At 43.9% G+C, this 19,666-nt stretch overlaps 1 protein-coding gene across 2 annotated transcripts; it reads left to right on the top strand.

Annotated features, from left to right (window-relative positions):
* Positions 1-2,057: 2,057 nt before the first annotated feature.
* On the top strand, positions 2,058-6,885 carry LOC129129662 (F-box only protein 2). Of its 2 annotated transcripts, none has more exons than XM_054647633.2 (5): positions 2,058-2,392; positions 3,663-3,789; positions 3,881-3,976; positions 4,621-4,767; positions 5,626-6,885. In XM_054647633.2, exons 1-5 carry the CDS (start codon positions 2,149-2,151, stop codon positions 5,744-5,746), a joined length of 735 nt encoding a protein of 244 aa, XP_054503608.2. In that variant the 5' UTR covers positions 2,058-2,148; the 3' UTR covers positions 5,747-6,885. The 2 variants fall into 2 exon arrangements, with proteins under 2 accessions (XP_054503608.2, XP_054503607.2); XM_054647632.2 differs by having other exon boundaries at positions 2,064-2,392; positions 4,621-4,756.
* The last annotated feature ends 12,781 nt before the right edge of the window (positions 6,886-19,666 follow it).

Raw genomic sequence — 19,666 nt, 5'->3', positions numbered from 1 at the left:
GGCGGAGCCGCTTTGAGGCGGGGCTGCTTTGGGGCGGAGCCGCTTTGAGGCGGGGCTGCTTTGGGGCGGGGCCGCCGGCCTGGGGCGGGGCCTCGGGGCTGCGTTTGGGCGGAACAGGGCGGGGCCGCGGGGCGGGTCCCGGTTCTCTCTGACCAGAGCCCGGACCGCCCCGAACCGTGTTTGGGCAGAGCAGGCGGGGCCGCGGGGCGGGTCTTGGTTCTCTCTGACAGGTCTCGGTTCTCTCTGACAGGCGCCCCAGCCCCGTGTGCCGTTCTCAGTGCAGCCTAGCTCGGAGCGGCCCCTGCGGCTTAGGTAAGAGCGCTCGGTGCCCCCCCTGAGCCTCCGCGGGTTTCCCGGGGTGTCTCCTGGGGAAAGAGGAGGGACACGCAGTGCCCCGAACGCGTCAAGGGATGCGCGCTGCCCGGAGCGTGTCCGTGATGTAAAGCCTGGTCAGTTTGGGTGCTTAGCTGGGGTGGGAAAGGAAAGGAAAAAGGAAAGGAAAAAGGAAAGGCGCCTCCGTCCCTCTCCCGAGTGCGTGAGAAAACCTGGCTAACAGTGCTCTATCAGCATTCAGGGAGCAGGAGAGGCTTCTGAAATTCCTGTACGAGATGAAACCAGCATGATCCCTCCCGCCTGCTTTTAAAAAATTATGTTTTGGCCTTCGGGACTGTGGTTGAGGGTTGGAAGTGTGGGGAGAATAAGAAATCACTAATTCTGTCTGGGAGTTGTAAATTACAGTTTGCCCCTGCTGGGTGCAGTGCAGATAGATACATCTGAACGTTTAGATTTAGGATGCTGCTACAGCAGTGACTCCCAGTTTCTTCCCTTCCTTACCAGGTTTGGCATTGCTGTATTTTGTTTAGTTGCATGCCAGGGTATTTCAGCTCTGTTCTTAGTGCTCTCCCAGGCTCACTGAGTCATTCCTGAGGAGTTTGGCTGCATCCATGCAGTTTGCTGCAACCTCAGCAGCTTCCCAGCACCAGGACTCAGCTGACATCAAAGCAGTGGCACAGAGCATCCCTCACAGATGCCACGGGCTCTGAATCTGCAAACTCATCTTTCCACAGTCCTGCAGCACCTGCACCTGGGCCTCAGGGCAGCAGAGAGCTGCTTGGAGTTCAGAATTAGCATGTGAAGTTAGAGCAAACACTTCTGACTTAATTTCTCCAGTTATGAGGCCGTAGACATTAGAATATTAGAGAATATCAGCTGAGTTATTTTCAGTTATGCTCAGACCTTTACTTTATACAGGCTCCTGATGAAGTGCCAGCACTCTGAGGGAAAGGCTGTCAGATATAGAATAAACCACTGCAAAGGTGGCTGGCAAGAAGCTTAACACTGATATTTGAGTGCTGCTTTGCAGCATTTGTTACCAGGGATGTTCTTAAAGGCAGAACAAGCACCCATGTGCCTTCCTCTGCAGAGGAAATCATTACTAGGAAGCTGATTTTTGCAGTAGCAGAGATTCTGGAAGGACTGATTCCAGCCTGGAAAATGAACAAACTCAGAGCTCAAATACACACATTTTGTGGGCAGATTTAATTCAGGGCTTTTACTTAGAATATAAAAATAGTAATCTGCTTCAGGCTATTAATGTAATGAGGAACAGGAGACCTTGAGGCTAGGAATCAAAAATCCTACCTTCAGATAACTGTGGTGGTGTTCACAGGGGTCCCAGGACGAGGGAAGAGATGAGAATCTTGACTCCATGTTTCAGAAGGTTGATTTATTATTTTATGATATATATTATATTAAAAGAAAATGATATATTAAAGAATAGAAGAAAGGATTTCATCAGAAGGCTAGCAAGGAATAGAAAAGAATGAATAACAAAAGCTGGTGACTCTCAGAGAGTCTGAGCCAGCTGACTGTGATTGGCCATTAATTAGAAACAACCAACATGGACCAATCAAAGATGCACCTGTTTCATTCCACAGCAGCAGATAATTATTGTTTTTCTTTTCCTCTGAGGCTTCTCAGGAGAAAAATCCTAAGGAAAGGATTTTTCATAAAATATGTCTGTGACAGATAACATATTCATTTTCCCTTTTTTTCTACTGCATCAGTGTCTGGCATTGCTGAGGGTGGGAAAGCCTCAGCATTGCTTTCCAGCCTGTCTCTCAGACAGCTGTGCCACCTGCCCCAGGCATGGAGTCCCTCCCTGAAGCAGTCCTGCTCCGGATCCTGGCCTCCGTTCCTGCGGTGGAGCTGGTGCTGGTGTGCCGCCTGGTCTGCTGCCAGTGGAGGAACCTGGTTGATGGAGCTGCACTCTGGATCCTGAAGTGTCAGCAGGAAGGCCTCAGCAGAGCAGAGTCAGATGTGGAGGACTGGCAAAGCTTCTACTTCCTGAGTAAGAAAAGGAGGAATCTCATCAAGAACCCATGTGGTGAAGGTGAGAGACACCACAACAAGCTCCAAGGTGCCCAGTCACTGAGAATTGTGTATGTCTGGTCTTTGAAAATAGATCTTGGTTGCTGTCAGGTTGCAGAATTTTCTCCCTGCCAAGAGTCCAGTCACTCAATCCGTGCAGCCAAATCATTAAATGAGCACAAAGGCCCTTGATAATCAGCCCTTGAGAGACATCACAACAAGCTTCAGGGTGACAGAGAGATGACCAGGCACTGAGAATTGTGTATGTCTGGTCTTTGAAAATACATCTTAGTTGCTGTCAGGTTGCAGAATTTTCCCCCTGCCCAAGAGTCAAGTCACTCAATCCATGCAGCCAAATCATTTAATGAGCACAAAGGCCTTTCATAATCCGCCTTTGCAAAGGGCTTTGCATAACATTCACTTTATCTAACCTCTGCAAGGATCTAAATCATGTTTGAGGCACAAAGATGTCCTTTGTAGAAACCATCCAACACAGTAATGGCTGTGGCATTTGTTTCTGTATTGCTTCTTGCCAAGCCATGACAGGAGAGATGAAGCCTTTCCCAGCTCAGGGGTGAGTCTGCCCTCAGCTCACCAAACCCTTCAGGCTTCTCTCCTTGGAGCAGCTCAGGCCAATCCTGTTTTTACTCTCCTCACCTCAGCCCATGTTAGAGACTGGGCACACACCCCATGTGCCATCATTCTGAATCTGTGACCTTCACTTGCCAGAGCTATAAGCTGCTTACCAATAAGCAGCAGTAACCAAGCCTCACAACCCAAGCAACAACAATTTCACACATCATAGACCAAAGCAGCATCAACACAGCTTCCCCATTTTGTTTACAAGTGACTTTCTGCAAGCTTTTCCAGCATCCAGGTTTGCCTTTTGAAAACCCTGATGTTTAAGGTCTTCTGCTTCAGAAAATACCACTTAGTGCTTTAGAATAGTTAGAAACAAAGCAATCACTATCTGTCCCCAGAGTGTTTGTGTGCTGTGACACTGAAAAGGGTGACACTTCAGAATACCTAAATTCTTTCCCTGGAGTACTTTCTTAGACCCACACATACACAGCTACTTTGCTGGGGAATATTAAAGTTTGGTGTGATTGGGCTCAGTCAGGCTAAAGGTTTTTGCCTGACCTCTACTTAACAAACATATCCATAGTCTACATATAAAATCAGTGCTGTGTCTAATATCAAACTTTCCCAAGCCAGAGGAATGTTCCAGTGGGAGATGGTCAAGTTCCCCACGTCCACAGGACTCATCCAAGTCTCTTTTCTGCCATTTGCAGAAGGCTTGGAGCACTGGGGAGAGGTAGAGAATGGAGGTGATGGCTGGAAAATTGAAGAGCTCCCAGGGGACTTTGGAAAAGAATTTCCTAGTGAAGAAGTCCATAAATACTTTGTCACATCTTATGAGTAAGGCTGCTTTCTTCTCTTCCTCAGGAAAGGGGGCATTTTTGGTTCTCTCAGGAGGGGCTGTGACCCCAGTTAACATCTTGTGTTTCAGGTGGTGTCGAAAGGCTCAGGTCATTGACCTTAGGGCTGAGGGCTACTGGGAGGAGCTGATGGATACAACCCAGCCTAAAATCATGGTAAGAGACTGGTAAGTATTAAGGAAGGCTTTGAGGACAGGCAGAGGGTTAAGAAAGATAAGGAAGAGAAGGAGGGCATAGACCTTATATATATATATATATATATATATAAATCTATAAATATAAAAAATAGATAAAATATATTAGAAATATAAAATAAATATTTTATATATAAATATATACAATATATATAAAACTGTATATAAAAATATATAAAACTAGATATAAAAATATATAAAACTATATATAAAATAGATATAAGAATATAAATACACATAAATATATAAAATATATCAATAGATATACCATATATAAATTATATATAAAATTTATATATAGATATTAAAATTATGTATATAAATTTATATATATATATATAATATATATATATATATATATACACATATATATATATATATATTGGGCCTTAAAACCTCAGCTGCCAGGATCCTGGATGTGGGACAGGACCCACAGGCTTTTGGAGCCCATGAACTCCAAAGCCCAGGTTCCTGTGGTCAGTGAGGGGAGGTGGTGGGCTGGGCTAAGAACCATTGCAGGTTTCCATCTCCAAGCAAGGCTGCAGTAACTTGGTGAGCTTGGTGGAGCCTCTGCAGAGCTCTTACAGGTAATGCCAACACCTGGGCTCTCCTTGTAGGTATGCAGGACGTGGTGATGCTGGTTGTCTCTATGAGCTGTGTGTGAAGCTGCTCTCTGAGAATGAGGATGTGCTGGCTGAGTACAAAAGTGACACTGTCACCATCCCACAGGGAAATGATGGCAGCTGGACTGAGGTGAGTTACAGGTATGGGCTCAGCAGGTGACACCCGACCTACATGAATCAGGAATATTTTTGAAGCGGGAGAATCCTCCAGGGGGAGGAGGAGGCTCTGTCATGTGTTCTCTGGAGCCATGATCCTATGATTGGAAAAGGAAAAGGGAGGCTGCTTTACAGGAACCTTGCTGAGGCACCACTAGCAGGTATAAGGTGCAGGAGTTGTCACAGAATCACCAGGTTGGAAGAGACCTTCAGGGTCATTGAGTCCAACCTGTTCCCTGACACCTCAACTCAACCCTGGCACCCAGTGCCACATCCAGGCTTTGTGAAACACACCCAGGGATGGTGACTCCACCACCTCCCCGGGCAGAACATTCCAGAACTTTATCACCCTTTCTGCGAAAAACTTTTTCCTAATATCCAACCTGCATTTCCCTTGAAGCAGCTTGAGGCTGTGTGCTCTGGTTCTGTCTCTGTCTGGAGAAAGAGCCCAGCCCCAGCTGAGCACAGGCACCTTTCAGGGAGCTGCAGAGAGTGATGAGGTCACCCTGAGTCTCCTCCAGGCTGAGCACCCCCAGCTCCCTCAGTGGTTCCTCACAGGGTTTGTGTTCCCAGCTCCTCTCCGGCCTCGTTGCCTCCTCTGGAAGTGCTCAAGCATCTCAATGTCCTTCCCAAACTGAGGGGCCACAACTGGGCACACAATGTCCAACCTGGAGTGATTCAGTGCCCTCGGAACGATGGGATCAAGGCTTCTCCCACTGTAAATTCCCCCAGCCTGGCAGGTCTGACTGTGCCCAGCGGGGCTGAGGGCTCTGTGCACTGAGCAATGGTCGGTTTGTGGTTGTCTGACACTTACTAACAACTGCTTTGTCTCTTGTCCCACAGATCTCTCACACCTTCTCCAGCTACGGGCCCGGGGTGCGCTTTGTGCGCTTTGAGCACGGCGGGCAGGACACGCTCTTCTGGCAGGGCTGGTACGGCGCGCGCGTCACCGGCAGCAGCGTGACACTGGAGCCATAGCTCTGCTCAGCAGGACCTGCATGCTGCAGTTCACTTCCCTCAGGGCATCCATCCCCCAGCCTTTGGATGGTTTCTGCATGGTGCTGCTGCTGGCTGTGGAGCATTCGGCCTTCCTGCATAGGAACGTGTGTGCAAGGTGCCAGGAGCCACCGCCCGTCCCTCCTCAAGAGGACTGTGCAAAGAATGTGAATGAATTTGGGAATGCACCTCACCACTTGCACTGGTGTTCTCTGTCAGACAGGAGATCACCTAAAAATCCTGCAGAGCTCCTCTCTTAGTCTGTAATGCCTAGCACCCAGCCTGAGTCAGCTGTCTCCCCTGCCTGCTCTCCTGACTTGGGCACTCCTTAACTTGAAGGGATGCTTTAAGTATATTTTCTGGAAGTTAGAGTGGGAAAAGAATAAAGAAAACCACAGACCCTGTGTCTCAAAACATACCAGGGAAACCCAGAGCCCTGTCCCCAACTGTTTCCATGACCTGCAGTGAGAACTTTGGTTTCTTCCATTTATAAAAAGTTAACATTGTTTACTACAGAGGGGCTCTAGCTTGACTGTCAATACTATTAGTTTAATTTTTAGTGATAATGCAAAACAAGAGAGGTTGAATCCTTTTCTCTTACACTGTTCCCAGCATCCATTTATCAAGGGAAGTGTTGGGAAGAGAAACATGTCTGGTGTCCAGCCCTGGGGCTTCGTTTGGCTCCCTCAGAGAGATGGGATCTCCATGCTAGTGAAGAGAGAAAGATGACAGCAACTTAGGGAACTGGGTTAGAAAAAATTTGGGATGGGGTCCAGAAACAAATGAAAACAAACTCATTTAGCCCTTCCTGGCCTCTGCATGCTTCAGGCAGCAAGCATCCTGGTGATCCAGTGTGACTCTGCTGGCAGGACACCGCTCCCCCTCTGCTGACCATGTCTGCAAGAAGTTCATGTCTGCCTCTGCCCTGTGCTTGCTGACAACACAGCACTCCAGGCTCCCACTTGAGCTTCTTGATACCACTCAGGGCTGTGTGCCCCATCCTGAACAGACCCCTAAGCTTTGCTGAACTCAGACTGTCCCTGCTAGTGTTGCTATAGGACATGAAATAAAACTATGTGCACACTGGAATCTCCAAGGTAAAAAGAAGGGTGTTGAATTTCTGACTCCAACATTTTTAGATTTTCAAAGGTGACAGTGGATTGGAGGATGACAGTGCCACCTCTCCAATGACACTGGGCAAACCAACAGTCCATCAAATTTCTCCTCCTCCAGAAAAGAATGCAAACCAATAATTATTTACAGAAAAGTGCATGAGAAAGTTCCTTACAAGAATGCAAACATCAGAAGGCTTAGAAGAACAGGGCAACACTCCTAGTAATTCCACTCAGAAGAGCATCCCCTAACAGAGCTGGTGTTGCCTAAAGAAAGTATATTTTTGTGTCCATGTGTCTGCCTTCCCTCCCTGGGCTGCCATTTAAGTGCCCCTTTCCACATGTAGTGACTGCTGCTGCCTGCAGCCAAAGGCAGGAAGGAGCTTCCACCTGGGCACAGTGCATGCTGCTCCCTCAGGCTTTCTGCACAGCTGCACCTGGGTGCCACACACACACACCACAGGCCAGGCAAACGTAATAAAGTGACACAATTGTGTGTGGATTTCCTCTTTTGTACTGGGTATTTGTCGCCTGTGCTCAAGCATCTGTTTTCTGTTATGTGGAGCATGTCAGCCAGTTCTCTCCAAAAGCAGGAGTCACTGTGCTGTAATTCCATGGAAGAGGAACATGCTCTGTTCCCCAGCACCCTGCACGCATGGGAAGCACTTAAAGTGCAGTGTAATAGCAAGCAGAAGTGCATTCAAACATGGTGAGAATTCATTCAAGGCACAGAGAAGGTACAGGAAGGCTTCTACAGAGCCCAGCCCTGCTGCAAACCTTCCAGGTCCTTTGTCACTGGCTCTGCTGTGAGTTCAGCATTAGCTCTGATCCAGGAGGCACCAGAATCAGTTCAGAATGGAATTGTTTCCCTTCCCTTACCCCTGCACACACTATCATGCAGTGCTGCTTTACCCACCCTTAGCCTTTGGTGCAGCTTTTACAGAATACAGAAAGGATACAGACAGAATGCTAGAAAGACAATAATGAAAACTTGTGACTCTTTCCAGAGTCCCCACACAGCTTGGCCCTGATTGGCCAAAGAGTGAAAACAACTCACAGCAGAATCCAATGCAACAATCACCTGTGGGTAAACAATCTCCAACCACATTCCACATGTGAGCACAACACAGGAGAAGCAAATGAGATCAGAATTGTTTTCCTTTTCTCTGAGGCTTCTCAACTTCCCAGGAGAAAAATCCTGGGTGAAGGGATTATTTCAGAGAATGTGAATGCCACAGTGGGGACACACTTTGGCATTGCAGAGAGAACAGCTACAGTGAGTTCAGCTGGGAGGCCTCACAGAACCTGGTTTTTTTTGGATTGCTTGGAGAGCTGAGCTCCTCACACAGCAGCCTGTGTGTGAAGCAAAGGCTCACAGACAACCACAGCAACATGCTCATGGTCAAGACTGACCCCTGAGGAAGAGATGTCACAGGTACAGAGAAGCCACACACAGCCAGGCAGGCACAGCTGGGGGCTGTGTCACTCTCCTGACACAGAGTAAAAATTTTCCAGACTAGAAATCCATTTTGATTTAGGTGAAATGTACATCTTTGAATTAAGTCTGTAGCTTGAAAACATAGATGTTTGGTGTGACTGTCTGTTCTTGCAAAAAACCTATGCTGGAAGAAACTGCTTCAGCCAAAGGACAGAGATAAGGGAGTGTCACCCTGATTTTTTAAGATTTTCTAAGTTTTCTGATGTTTACATTCTTGTAATGAACTTTCTCACACATTTTATGTAAATAACTTCTTGTTTTGCATTCTTTTATAGGGGAGGAGAAATTTGATGGACTGTTGTTTTGTCCAGTGTCATTGGGAGAGGTGGCACTGTCATCCTCCAATCCACTGTCACTTTTGGAAATCTATAAATGTTGGAGTCAGAAATTAAAAAGTCCTTTTTTGCCTTGAAAAGAGCAGCATTGTGTTATTTCGTGTCCTATAGTGACAAGGGAGGGCCCCTTGAACTCTGAAACAGACACAGAGAGGCTGCAGGAGACAGGGCAGGATGACCCTGGAGTTCTTTCTGATAAAAAAAATGTCAGGCAAAATCAGTAAAATGAATATGTATGAACCTATTGTGAAATTGCATGCATATGGATTAGAGAGGGAGACAAAAAAGGATCTGGAGTTCCCAGAGGCAAGCATGCCATTTAAGAGAAACGATCCTTTAAATGCTCGCTGTAATAAACACACAATTTACAACTTTCACAGAAGTTGTGGAGTTTGCTTCTGCAAATCGCTCCTCAAGCTGGGAGTGACAGCAGAGGGCACTCGGGCTGCAGCAGGAGCTGCTGCCTCTCTCCGTGCCAAGGCACACACAGGAGAGGTAATGAATCACACTGCCCTGGATGCTGTGGTTTGCATCTGCTCCTGAGCCCTGCACCTTGTTTTTCCTGGCTGCAGCTTAGTGTGAATGTTTTCTTCTCATTCTCTTGCAGTGCCTGCTGGCGTGGTTTGCAGTGCACACACCCTAATGCTTATCCCTGCCATCCAGGACACCTGTACACATTTTGGAAGGATTGCTGCCTCTTGGGCAGCAGACACAACACACCTCGATTGGATGCAAGAAGCCTTTTAAATTGCAATGAGTAATCAGAGCAGTGAAAGCTGCCTGGACATGGACCAAGGCCTTTCAAATTCAAGTGGAAGCAGCACAATTTGCTCAACAGTATCTTAGAGCATTGAAGTATCACTCAAATTAGTAACATGTCTTTCCTTGCAGAGTATTTTCTAACCTTAATGCAGCCCACAAGACTCAGAAGAGTCTTGTCACATTCATATTTTCTGGAAAAATCCCTTCACCCAGGATTTTCTCCTGGGAAGCTGAGAAGCCTCAGAGAAAAGGAAAACAATTCTTATCTCATTTGCTTCTCCTGTGTTGTGCTCACATGTGGAATGTGTTTGGAGATTGTTCACCCACAGGTGATTGTTGCATTGGATTCTGCTGGGAGTTGTTTTCACTCTTTGGCCAATCAGGGCCAAGCTGTGTGGGGACTCTGGAAAGAGTCACGAGTTTTCATTATTATCTTTTTAGCCTTCTGTAAGTATCCTTTCTGTATTCTTTAATATAGTTTTAGTACAGTATTCTTTAATATAACATAGTATCATAAAATAATAAATTAGCTTTTGAGAACATGGAGTCAGATTCATCATTCCTGCCTTCATTGGGGCACCCCACAAATACAACAGAGTCTCACCCAGAGCAGCAGGGCTGTCTGTGTCTCACAGTGACCATGCCCAGGGTCTCACATCCCCTCCTCCTCTGCATGCAGAGCTCTGCAGCCCTCCCCAGGCAGGCAGGAGTCCCAGATACATCACCCATGCCCTTGGCTCACCTCCCTGCAGGCTCTCAGAGCAACTCATCTGGAGCTGGATCTGTGCAGAGCCATTAAGCACAGTGCAATCAGTGCTCCCAGAGAGGCTGCAATAAAGCCATAAGAGCTCTCTGTGGGCTGATGGATGGTGGGGAAACACATCTCACTGCAGCAGGAGCAGGGGCTTGTTGCAATAGGACACGAAATAAAAATGACACACACACCTCCAAGGTAAAAAAGAAGGGAAGTTTATTTCTCAACCTTGATATGTATAGAATTCCAAAAGTGACCTTGGATTGGAGGATGAAATTGCCTGTTTTGTTGTTGGGGTCCCCAGGACGAGGTGAGAGAGGAGAATCTGACTCCACGTTCTCAGAAGGCTGATATATTATTATATTATATTATATTATATTATATTATATTATATTATATTATATTACATTATATCATATCATATCATAACTATACTAAACTATAGAGAAAGGATACAGACAGAAGTCTAGAAAAGAATGAATAATAAAAACCTGTGACTGACCAGAGAGTCTGACACAGCTGGACTGGGATTGGTCATTAAGTAAAAACAATTCACACTCTGGGATAAACAATTCTCCAAATCACATTCCAAAGTAGCAAAACAGGGAGAAGCTGAAACTTTCCAGCTTCCCAGGAGAAAAAATCCTGGTGAAGGGATTTTCATAAAATATCACAGTGAAAATTGCCACCTCTCCAATGACACTGGTCAAACCAACAGTCCATCAAATTTCTTCTCCTCCAGAAAAGAATGCAAAAACAATCATTATTTCCATAAAATTGTGTGAGAACTCCATTACAAAAATGGAAACATGAGAAGGCTTAGAAGAACGTAGAAGAACAGGGTGACATTGGCTGGGCATTGACAGGGAGGGCAGGAAGCTTTGGCAGTGACATGCCCCCACAGAGCACACTGTAGATGTGCCATGCTCAGAAACACTGAAATGCAGTGGGATATATATCTATATCTATATCTATATCTATATATCTATATCTATATCTATATCTATATCTGTATCTATATATCTATATATCTATATATCTATATATCTATATATCTATATATATATCTAAATATATCTATATAATCGATATAATCTATATCAATAAAATCTATATCTATATCTATCTAATATATCTATATCTATATCTATATCTATATCTATATCTATATCTATATCTATATCTATCTATATCTGTATCTATGTAATATGTATCTATATTTATATAATCTATATAATCTATATATCTATATATCTATTTATATCTATATCTGTATCTATCTATATCTATATCCTCATCTACATCAATATAATCTATATCTATATAATCTATATCTATATAATCTACATCTATATTTATCTATATCTATATCTATATAATCTATCTATATCTATATCTGTATCTATATATCTATCTTTATCTCTATCTATGTCTATATCTATATCTATATATCTATATCTATATCTATATCTATATATCTATATCCTCATCTATATCAATATAATCTATATCTATATTTATATAATCTATCTATCTATCTATATCTATATCTATCTATATCTGTATCTATATAATTGATATCTATATAATCTATATCTATATCTATTTATCTATATCTATATAATCTATCTATATCTGTATCTATATATCTATATCTATATCATCTCTCCAAGCTTCCCTGAACATGAAGATTCTTTTTTGAAGAGCTGAGAGTAGAGAAAGGACGGTATTGGAGCTCTGCTCTTTGCAATCCTTGCAGAAGGTCCTGAAGTCAAGCAGTGATATTTCTACCTCACCACACATAATGCAGCTCCTCTCATTAATATTGACACACCAAGCACTGCAAAATGAAGCAGATAAAATCCTGATCCAGATATGAGTAATGACTTTGCATTTTGTTTGAAAATTAAACCTAATCTTGTGTTGACTCTGCTATACAAGGAGAAATAATGAAACAGATTAAGATGAGATCTTGTTCACTCTTGCTGAACAAAAGCCAATTAATTGTCAGCAGGATTATCGTGAAGTCTTTCTTCTCTCAGACAAATACAATCAGACAGAGCGTGTGTGCTGGTGCAGGAGATTGGTTTATTGGTAACTCTGCCTGGACAGATGAAAACACCACAAAGACTCAGTTACCCACATGGAGACTTGTTGGGGTCTCCAGCTGCTTACAGTGACCCTGAGAAAAGTTCCAAAGTCTCTTTTCCCAGCCCCATGCTTGAAGAAGGAGTCAGGGCTCTTCATTTCTCGGTCTCAGGGTTGTTTATTGTGTCTTATCTATAAAATTCTTTCTCCTGCCCTGCCAAGGTCCATCCAGCAGGACAGTTCCAGGCACTCTGCCTGCCCCAGGGCAGGGTTATGTCTTTATACTAAAAACTACATATTTACAATATTTACAATTACTGTCCAATACCTATCACCTATGTTAGACACTGAGCTTCTACTCTAAACCAATCTAAAAGTGCCACCATCACAGCAGAAGATGGAGGCCAAGAAGAAGAAGAAGGAGAAAGGCTGGACATGCCCAGCTCCCTCCATCTTACCTCCTGAACCCCCATACCAGAAACCCCAAAATCTACTTTTCCACCCCGTGATAACTTCACTATTATTCTACCTGAACTGTTGTGGCTTGCTGATCTTCATGTAATGTTGGTGATTTGCTCCACAGGTCATAATCAAACCCACAGGTGTTTTGGGCTCTGTGCCAGGGTCTCTGAGCCCCCTGGCAGGGCTCTTGGCTGCTCAGGACAGCCAGAGGGATGTCCTGGGTTCCCACAGACACTCCCACGTTGACTTTCTCTCCTGCTGACTTGCACATAGCAGAAAGATGCTTTGGAACCAACACAAACTTCCAACTACGCAGCCCAAGCCTGCCTGCTCCAAGTCCCCTTCTCCTGCCTAACTCAGATCCTTCCCATCTGAACATCTCTCCTGATACAGATTTGTCCAGTCCTTTTCCAAAGCTTTCTGCCTTGAAAGGCTTTACCCTTGCAAATCCTTTGTCACAGTCCTCCAGCATGCTGAGATGTTTCCTCTCTCACCCAAAATCCCTGTTGCAGCCTTTCTGCCATGTGCCTGGTCCATAGCAGAACCATCTTCTACCTGTCTGCCATGATGACAAGCAGAGAAATAACTCCTGCCTCTTCTCATCTGCCATTTTTCCAATATAAAACAGGAATCTGTGAAAAGGCAAGGGCTGTGGGAAAAGTTTCTAACGTCACTGCTCTCCCAGAAAAGTGATGGAAGACTCAGCACAAAGACTGACTATGAGACCTGATGAAAGGCTTCAGCACTGCAAGGGACATCACTTGGGAGTCATTAATGTACATTCACCCCTGCATGGCAGCCCTAAGCCATCACTGGGATGTTGGAATACACAAGGAAAGGTGCAGCAGATGTTGTGGCACTGAAGGGTGGTGGTACCTCACAGAAATAGTTGGCATGGAAAAGCAAATCCTGGTTTTGGCTGAGAAGCTTCAAGGTAGGAAGAGAAACCAGCACCAGCACACCTGGAAAAAGGAGAACACCTGTGCTGAAGCCCCACTCCTATGGCAGAGTGAAGATAAAACACTGAAATTCCCCTTTTTCTGACAGTACTGAGAGCTCCATGCAGCTCAGTGGGGAAGGAGCCTGCAACAGCAAGAAATGAAAGGCATTGAGAGAATTTGTGAACAATTTACTTGGAGAAAACACTTCCTACTTTCACACCAGGTTAAAATAAAAAAGTAAAATTAAACCCCACCAAAGCCTGCAGCACCAGCATTGACAGACAAAGATGACTTAACAGAAAAAACATGGGCAGGGAAAGTGATTTTCTATGCCTGCATTGCCAGGGGAATTAAATCTTGTTTTTTTCCCTGTCACCAGCAAGTGGAATAATCCAATATATTAAAGTTAATGTGCTTCTTGTATTTATTGCTGTGTATTTGACCTAACAGAATTTTATTCCTACATCAAGAATAAAACCATTCCGGAAGGCAAACTGCAAAGCTCTAGATCAATTACTCCCTTCTCCAACAGCTGAAAAGTGAGTTATTTCTTGTTAGAGAGGGAAAAAAAAGGTAGGAAATAATAATAAAAACAAAAACTCTTTTCCTCTGTGCAGCAAGTTCTGCACTGCAGACCTGTTGAAGTTCAGCAATATTGAGTTTGGTTTTGTTAGGAAAATTAATCCACAAACACCAGAGGTTTATGCCCAAAAAGGAGACAGAGGAATCCTTTGACTTTATCCCAATAAAGGCAGAGACCATGGGGCATTCCCCTGGGATCTCTCCAATTTTTGGAGGATGCAGCCTCCTTTTTATCCCAATTTCCCAGCCACATTTCCCTTCTCTCTTTCCCCATTGGCTGAGGTACTTGAGAGGTTCAGACTTCCCAAAACACCTGATACCAAAGATTCCCCTCTAATGTATAACTCTCCCTTTTAATTTTTAATTATTATGGAATTTAGGGGTTTTTCTTCCTCATTGTTTCTTTCATCTCTCAATGTCATTATTTTCATTTATCAGCAAACCTAAAGTTTATTTGTAAAAGCAAATCTCTTTTTCCATTCATCAATCAGTGGAATCCTTCCCATTGTTCCTTTTATGTCCCAGCAGCCCCACACCTGGTTTGGAAAGACAAATCCACTATTCCTCTCAAGAGGGGCTATTCCAGGGGCAGCAGGCACTGCCACAGACAAATCAAGTGTGGTTTATGCCTTTTCCAGCTTCATTTGTGAACAGTGGAGCTGCACCTCAGCTTGCAGCTGCCTCTATTTGGGGAAGAAGCTCCAGGTGCCAGCCCTTCAAAGGCACTGAACCAGTGCATCCTGCATGGGCCCAGTGCCAGGCTCAGGGCTCAGGGCACTCCCATCTCACCCTGGCTGGAGCCAGACCTGTAAGGGCCTGCACAGCCCAGATCTGGGAGTGCTGAGTGATCCCCCCCATTGGTGCAGCTGCTTTGTAACATAAAATAAAAATAAACCATTTTCTATATGTGAAAGCCTGCAAGGTAATTAATATCCTAGCCATTAAATTCCACTGCAGTATACTCAGTGTTAAAAAGCTAGCAAAGAGCTCTGCTTGAAATTAATAAGTTGCAAATGACCTAAGGGCCACTGCTTCATGCTTGCTTTTTTCCCCCCATGTTCCCCCCCAGAATTACAGAATTTAAGCAGAGAGACAATTTTCATTTATGAGCTAGCATAATTATTCATAACTGGAGAGTTTTAAGGAATAAAAAGCCTTTCTGGTTAATTAGAAACTTCAGCATCTCAGGGAAATCAGGGAGGGAATAAAATCTGGGTTTGACTGAGGTGCACAAATATAAAGCACAAATCAAATGGAAGGGTAATGTAGTTCCTGCAGAAATTTTTAAATGCATGATCCCAGGGTCTGGGTGTCTGTGCAGGGAGCATGAAGCTGCCCCATGTCCAGAGTATTTCCCCAACTCCTGGCTGCTCTCAGGTGAGGAAGATAGAAGGGAAGGCTCCAAGGAGGAAAGGGATCAGTCTGGTCAGCTGCTGATCTGAAAGATCAAATCCCTTTTGCTCACCCAGCCTTGCAGCTCTGGAGCCCTCCTGGCACTGCTTGGTCTGCATTTATTTCACTGAGATGTGAGGAAGGGGAGAAGAGCTGGGCAACTGCCCCTGGAGTCACAAAGCTGGGATGACTGGGCCAAAATCTCCTCTCCCCTTCAAAAAGGGGGTCCTGGTGGGAGAAACTTGGAGTATTTTTAGGTACAACTGGGTTTTTTTCTTTCTCACATGATGGTCAGTCTGCTGTGACCTACCAGCAGCAGAATCTCTAATAAAAACAAATTAGGACAAGAAGACCTAGAAGTATAGCAAATTTCTGCTAATGATGTGGCTTGTTCAGCAGGAGAGCTGGGCTGTGGTTTTGTTCCTGTCTTTTCTAAGAGAAGGTGGCATTGCTCAGAGATGCTGAGGTAAGGGAGTTGGAAATTCAGATTATTTGTACCCCTTCTGTGTGTGTGGATTGCCTCTGTGCCAAGTTATCGGCCTCATTCCCATTTTCCTGTACTTTGGCTGTTCTTTCCACCCTCCCTGAGAGCTGGGTGCTTCTGCTGAGCTGCTGAGTTCTGAAGCATCACTAATGTGTACAATCTCCCTGGAGCTGCAGCTGCTCCTCTTTTCTTCCATCCATAGCCTATCCCTTAGAGGCAATTAGGGAAGAGCTTGTAAATTCATCACTGTGGACCTTCTCAAGCCTAGATTAGTTCCTCCAGTCTATCAGATGAATACATATTTATAAGTGTGCTTAAAAATGCACCATCCTTCCCTCAATGAGGTGTAATGAATCCATCATGTAAATACATGCTCAGGTGCAGAATGGAAAAATCCTCTGGGTATTTTTTTAGGATTAATAGAAGGATGTTCTTTGAGTTGCTTGGCTTCTTTCAAAAGTGATAATAAAAGTGATTTAACTATATACAATGCACAGTAGTAAGTTAAAAGAGCTTAAGGAATAACTCACCTTTCTACTTGCACCATTTGCTGCCTTGTTTGCCTGTGCTCTCTTTCTGCTTGGTAAGAACATTTTCTTGTTTGGGGTGGGTTTATCCTTTGCTCTAAGCCATAAAAACCCCTTCTAACTCACACACCCTTTGCCTCCTTGGTTATCCAGTGAGACTGGCTCAGCAATTCTTTTCTTCTCTATCAAAAGTTGCTTCCATCTCTATTCCTTCATCAGCCTCTACATTCAAAAATCTTTCTGCCAAGATAGCACAGGCAAACAAGCCTGCTGATGTGGCAAGCAGAAAAAAGGTCTCAGAATTTCCCACTGCAAGAAAACTGAAAAACAACTTCTGGCTTAAACTGTAATGTACTGACTTGTAGTGATTGGAGAACAGTAACATGAATATGGTAATTATAGTAGTTATGATGGGCTATAGATAATAGTTAAGGTATAGATTGGTTCTACTGTACTAAGATACTCAGCAAAGAAAAGAATATAATGCAATGTAACCAACAGAAAAGTCTAGAATGCATTGTGACCAAAACCAAAGGGTGTCCAGGCCTGCCTGCAGCTGGAGCTGACAGTTGTGGGCACAGCTCTGTCACCCACAACCCTGGGCTGCTGTAACCTCTTGGATACAATAAACTGCATTTTGGATACAATAAACTGCATTTTGGATACAATAAACTGCATTTTGGAGAGCCCCTGGAGTCCCACATCTCTCATTTTGGCTCTTACAACCTGCAGGTACTCTCTGCCTCTTGCTGCTCTCAGCTGTGACAGAACTTTTGAGGGCTAACAAAGAGGGGAAAATCTGTACAGCCCATCTCATCAGTGACCAGTTTATTTCCAGTCTCAGGGAGCTGATTTAAAGGCAGTTCATAGCATAGTGTAAAGACAAGACAAATTTTCTGAGCTAAATCAGTTAACCACAAGGCCTTTGCTCTCCTGGCAGTGCCAAGGAGCACAAACAGATCATAAGCATTGATTTTAACATAATTCATAAGGCACCTAAATGGGCCTTTCAGCCATGCTTGGAGGAGACACCTGTCTCTGTCCCCCTTGCCACCAGTTAATTAAGTTCTAATCCCATGGTTGTTCCTGCAGAGTGCAGGTCAGTCAATTGGCTGTAAATGGAAGAAAATAAAATGCAGCAGCACTTTACAGTCACTGCTCAGTGCTCTGCAGTAATAGCAAAGCCATGATGTGACTTTTCTTGGCATTTTCTCTGGAGGAAGGATTCTACCTGCTTTAGGATTCAATACAAGAACAGTGATTTGGATCTCTGTTAAAACAGCCTGACCCCTTGCAAACCCTGAAATTGCCCATGGCCACTTCCATGGCTGCATGTACTACAGAAGCTACTCACCCTCCTCAACGTCACTACAAGAACCAAACAAAACCAGAATTCCACAACAAATCTTGATGGAGAAAACTGGACTATAAATCATATGAACAATCAAACCACTGAAGAAAATGTAGTCTCACTGCTAGAGCAGCCACCATTATCACAAGTTCATAGATGACCCCAAACCTAAGCCCAGTTGTCCCTCTTCACCCATCAAAAGCCATAGCTATTTGCTTGGGACTGCAATGTGTATTTTTCAGAGACATAAACATCTGTTAAAGGATGCAGAGACAGACATAATCCCAAATACCTTTATCTGACACACAACCTGGGGCTTTCAGCAAAGGAAAGGAACAGAGACAAGAGTTACAGGTTAAAATTATGATTTTCCTCCCCTCTCTTTCTTGTATTTTTAACCTTGGTAATTTCCTTCCCCCTGCCTCCTTAAAATAAATTTCTCAAAGTTAAAGGATCTGGCACTTTCTCTCCCCTTTTTTCCTTCTTCAGATGCATCTCCTGAATATGGAAGAGCACTCCTTTTACATTCCCAGCTCAAAAGGATCAAAACAATGATCTGGGGACTGGTGTCTGCATTGTTACTGGGACAGAAACTCAAATGCATTGATGCTAATATATATATATATATATATATACATACACACACATATATATACATACATATATATATACACATACATATACACATACATATATATACATACACACATATATATACATACATATATATATACACATACATATACACATACATATATATATACATACACACATATATATACATACATATATATATATACACATATATATATATACACATACATATCCTGCCTCTAGTCCCTCAGATCCTCCCCAACTCCCTCAGCCCTGTGCATCTGTGCATCCTTAAATCTGTTCATCCTTAAATCTCCACTACTTCATTTGGGATGAGGGAGAAACCACAGCCAACCAGGCAAGATATTCCTCATCATTCATATTTTTCCTGTGAAAATGTAACTTCACCTAAGCCAAAGCCTCAGAGGTGAGTGTCACAGACATCTTTTATGAAAAATCCTTTCCTTAGGATTTTTCCTCCTGAGAAGCTGAGAGGCCTCAGGAACAAAATGTAACCAATGGTTATCTGCTGCTGTGGAATGCAACAGGTGCATCTGGGATTGGGCTCATGTGGTTGTTTCTAATTCATGGCCAATCACAGCCCAGCTGGCTTGGACAGAGAGTTTGAGCCACAAGCCTTTGTTATCATTCTTTCCTATTCTATTCTTAGCCAGCCTTCTAATGAAACCTTTTCTCCTATTCTTTTAGTATAGTTTTAATATAATATATATCATAAAATAATAAATCAAGCCTTCTGAAACACGGAGTCAGACCCTCATCTCTTCCCTGATCCAAGAACCCCTGTGAACACCGTCACAAGTAAGGATTTTATTTTTACAAAACACAAATTTGTTAGAGGTGAGGATAGGGATGGACATCAAAGTTGTTCCAGTGGAAAGGTCATGTTCTGATTGTTATTGCTCCAAAGTCTCTCATCCCATGTCCCTGACTAAATGTGGATCTCTGCAAGCTCCTTCTCCCCAGCTTTGCTGGAGCTCTCCCCTCT

This window comes from Agelaius phoeniceus, chromosome 24 (assembly GCF_051311805.1).
Source record: "Agelaius phoeniceus isolate bAgePho1 chromosome 24, bAgePho1.hap1, whole genome shotgun sequence".
Taxonomy (NCBI): domain Eukaryota; kingdom Metazoa; phylum Chordata; class Aves; order Passeriformes; family Icteridae; genus Agelaius; species Agelaius phoeniceus.
Note: the sequence above shows the minus strand (reverse complement) of the source record. Positions and strands in the feature narration are given on the sequence as shown.

Bases quoted from the DNA above. Each gene is read 5' to 3' on its own strand.
- LOC129129662 (XM_054647632.2), top strand. From the start codon at position 2,149: ATGGAGTCCCTCCCTGAAGCAGTCCTGCTCCGGATCCTGGCCTCCGTT. The intron at 3,977-4,620 runs GTAAGTATTAAG...CTCTCCTTGTAG, and splicing joins AAAATCATGGTAAGAGACTG to GTATGCAGGACGTGGTGATG. The intron at 4,757-5,625 runs GTGAGTTACAGG...CTTGTCCCACAG, and splicing joins ATGATGGCAGCTGGACTGAG to ATCTCTCACACCTTCTCCAG.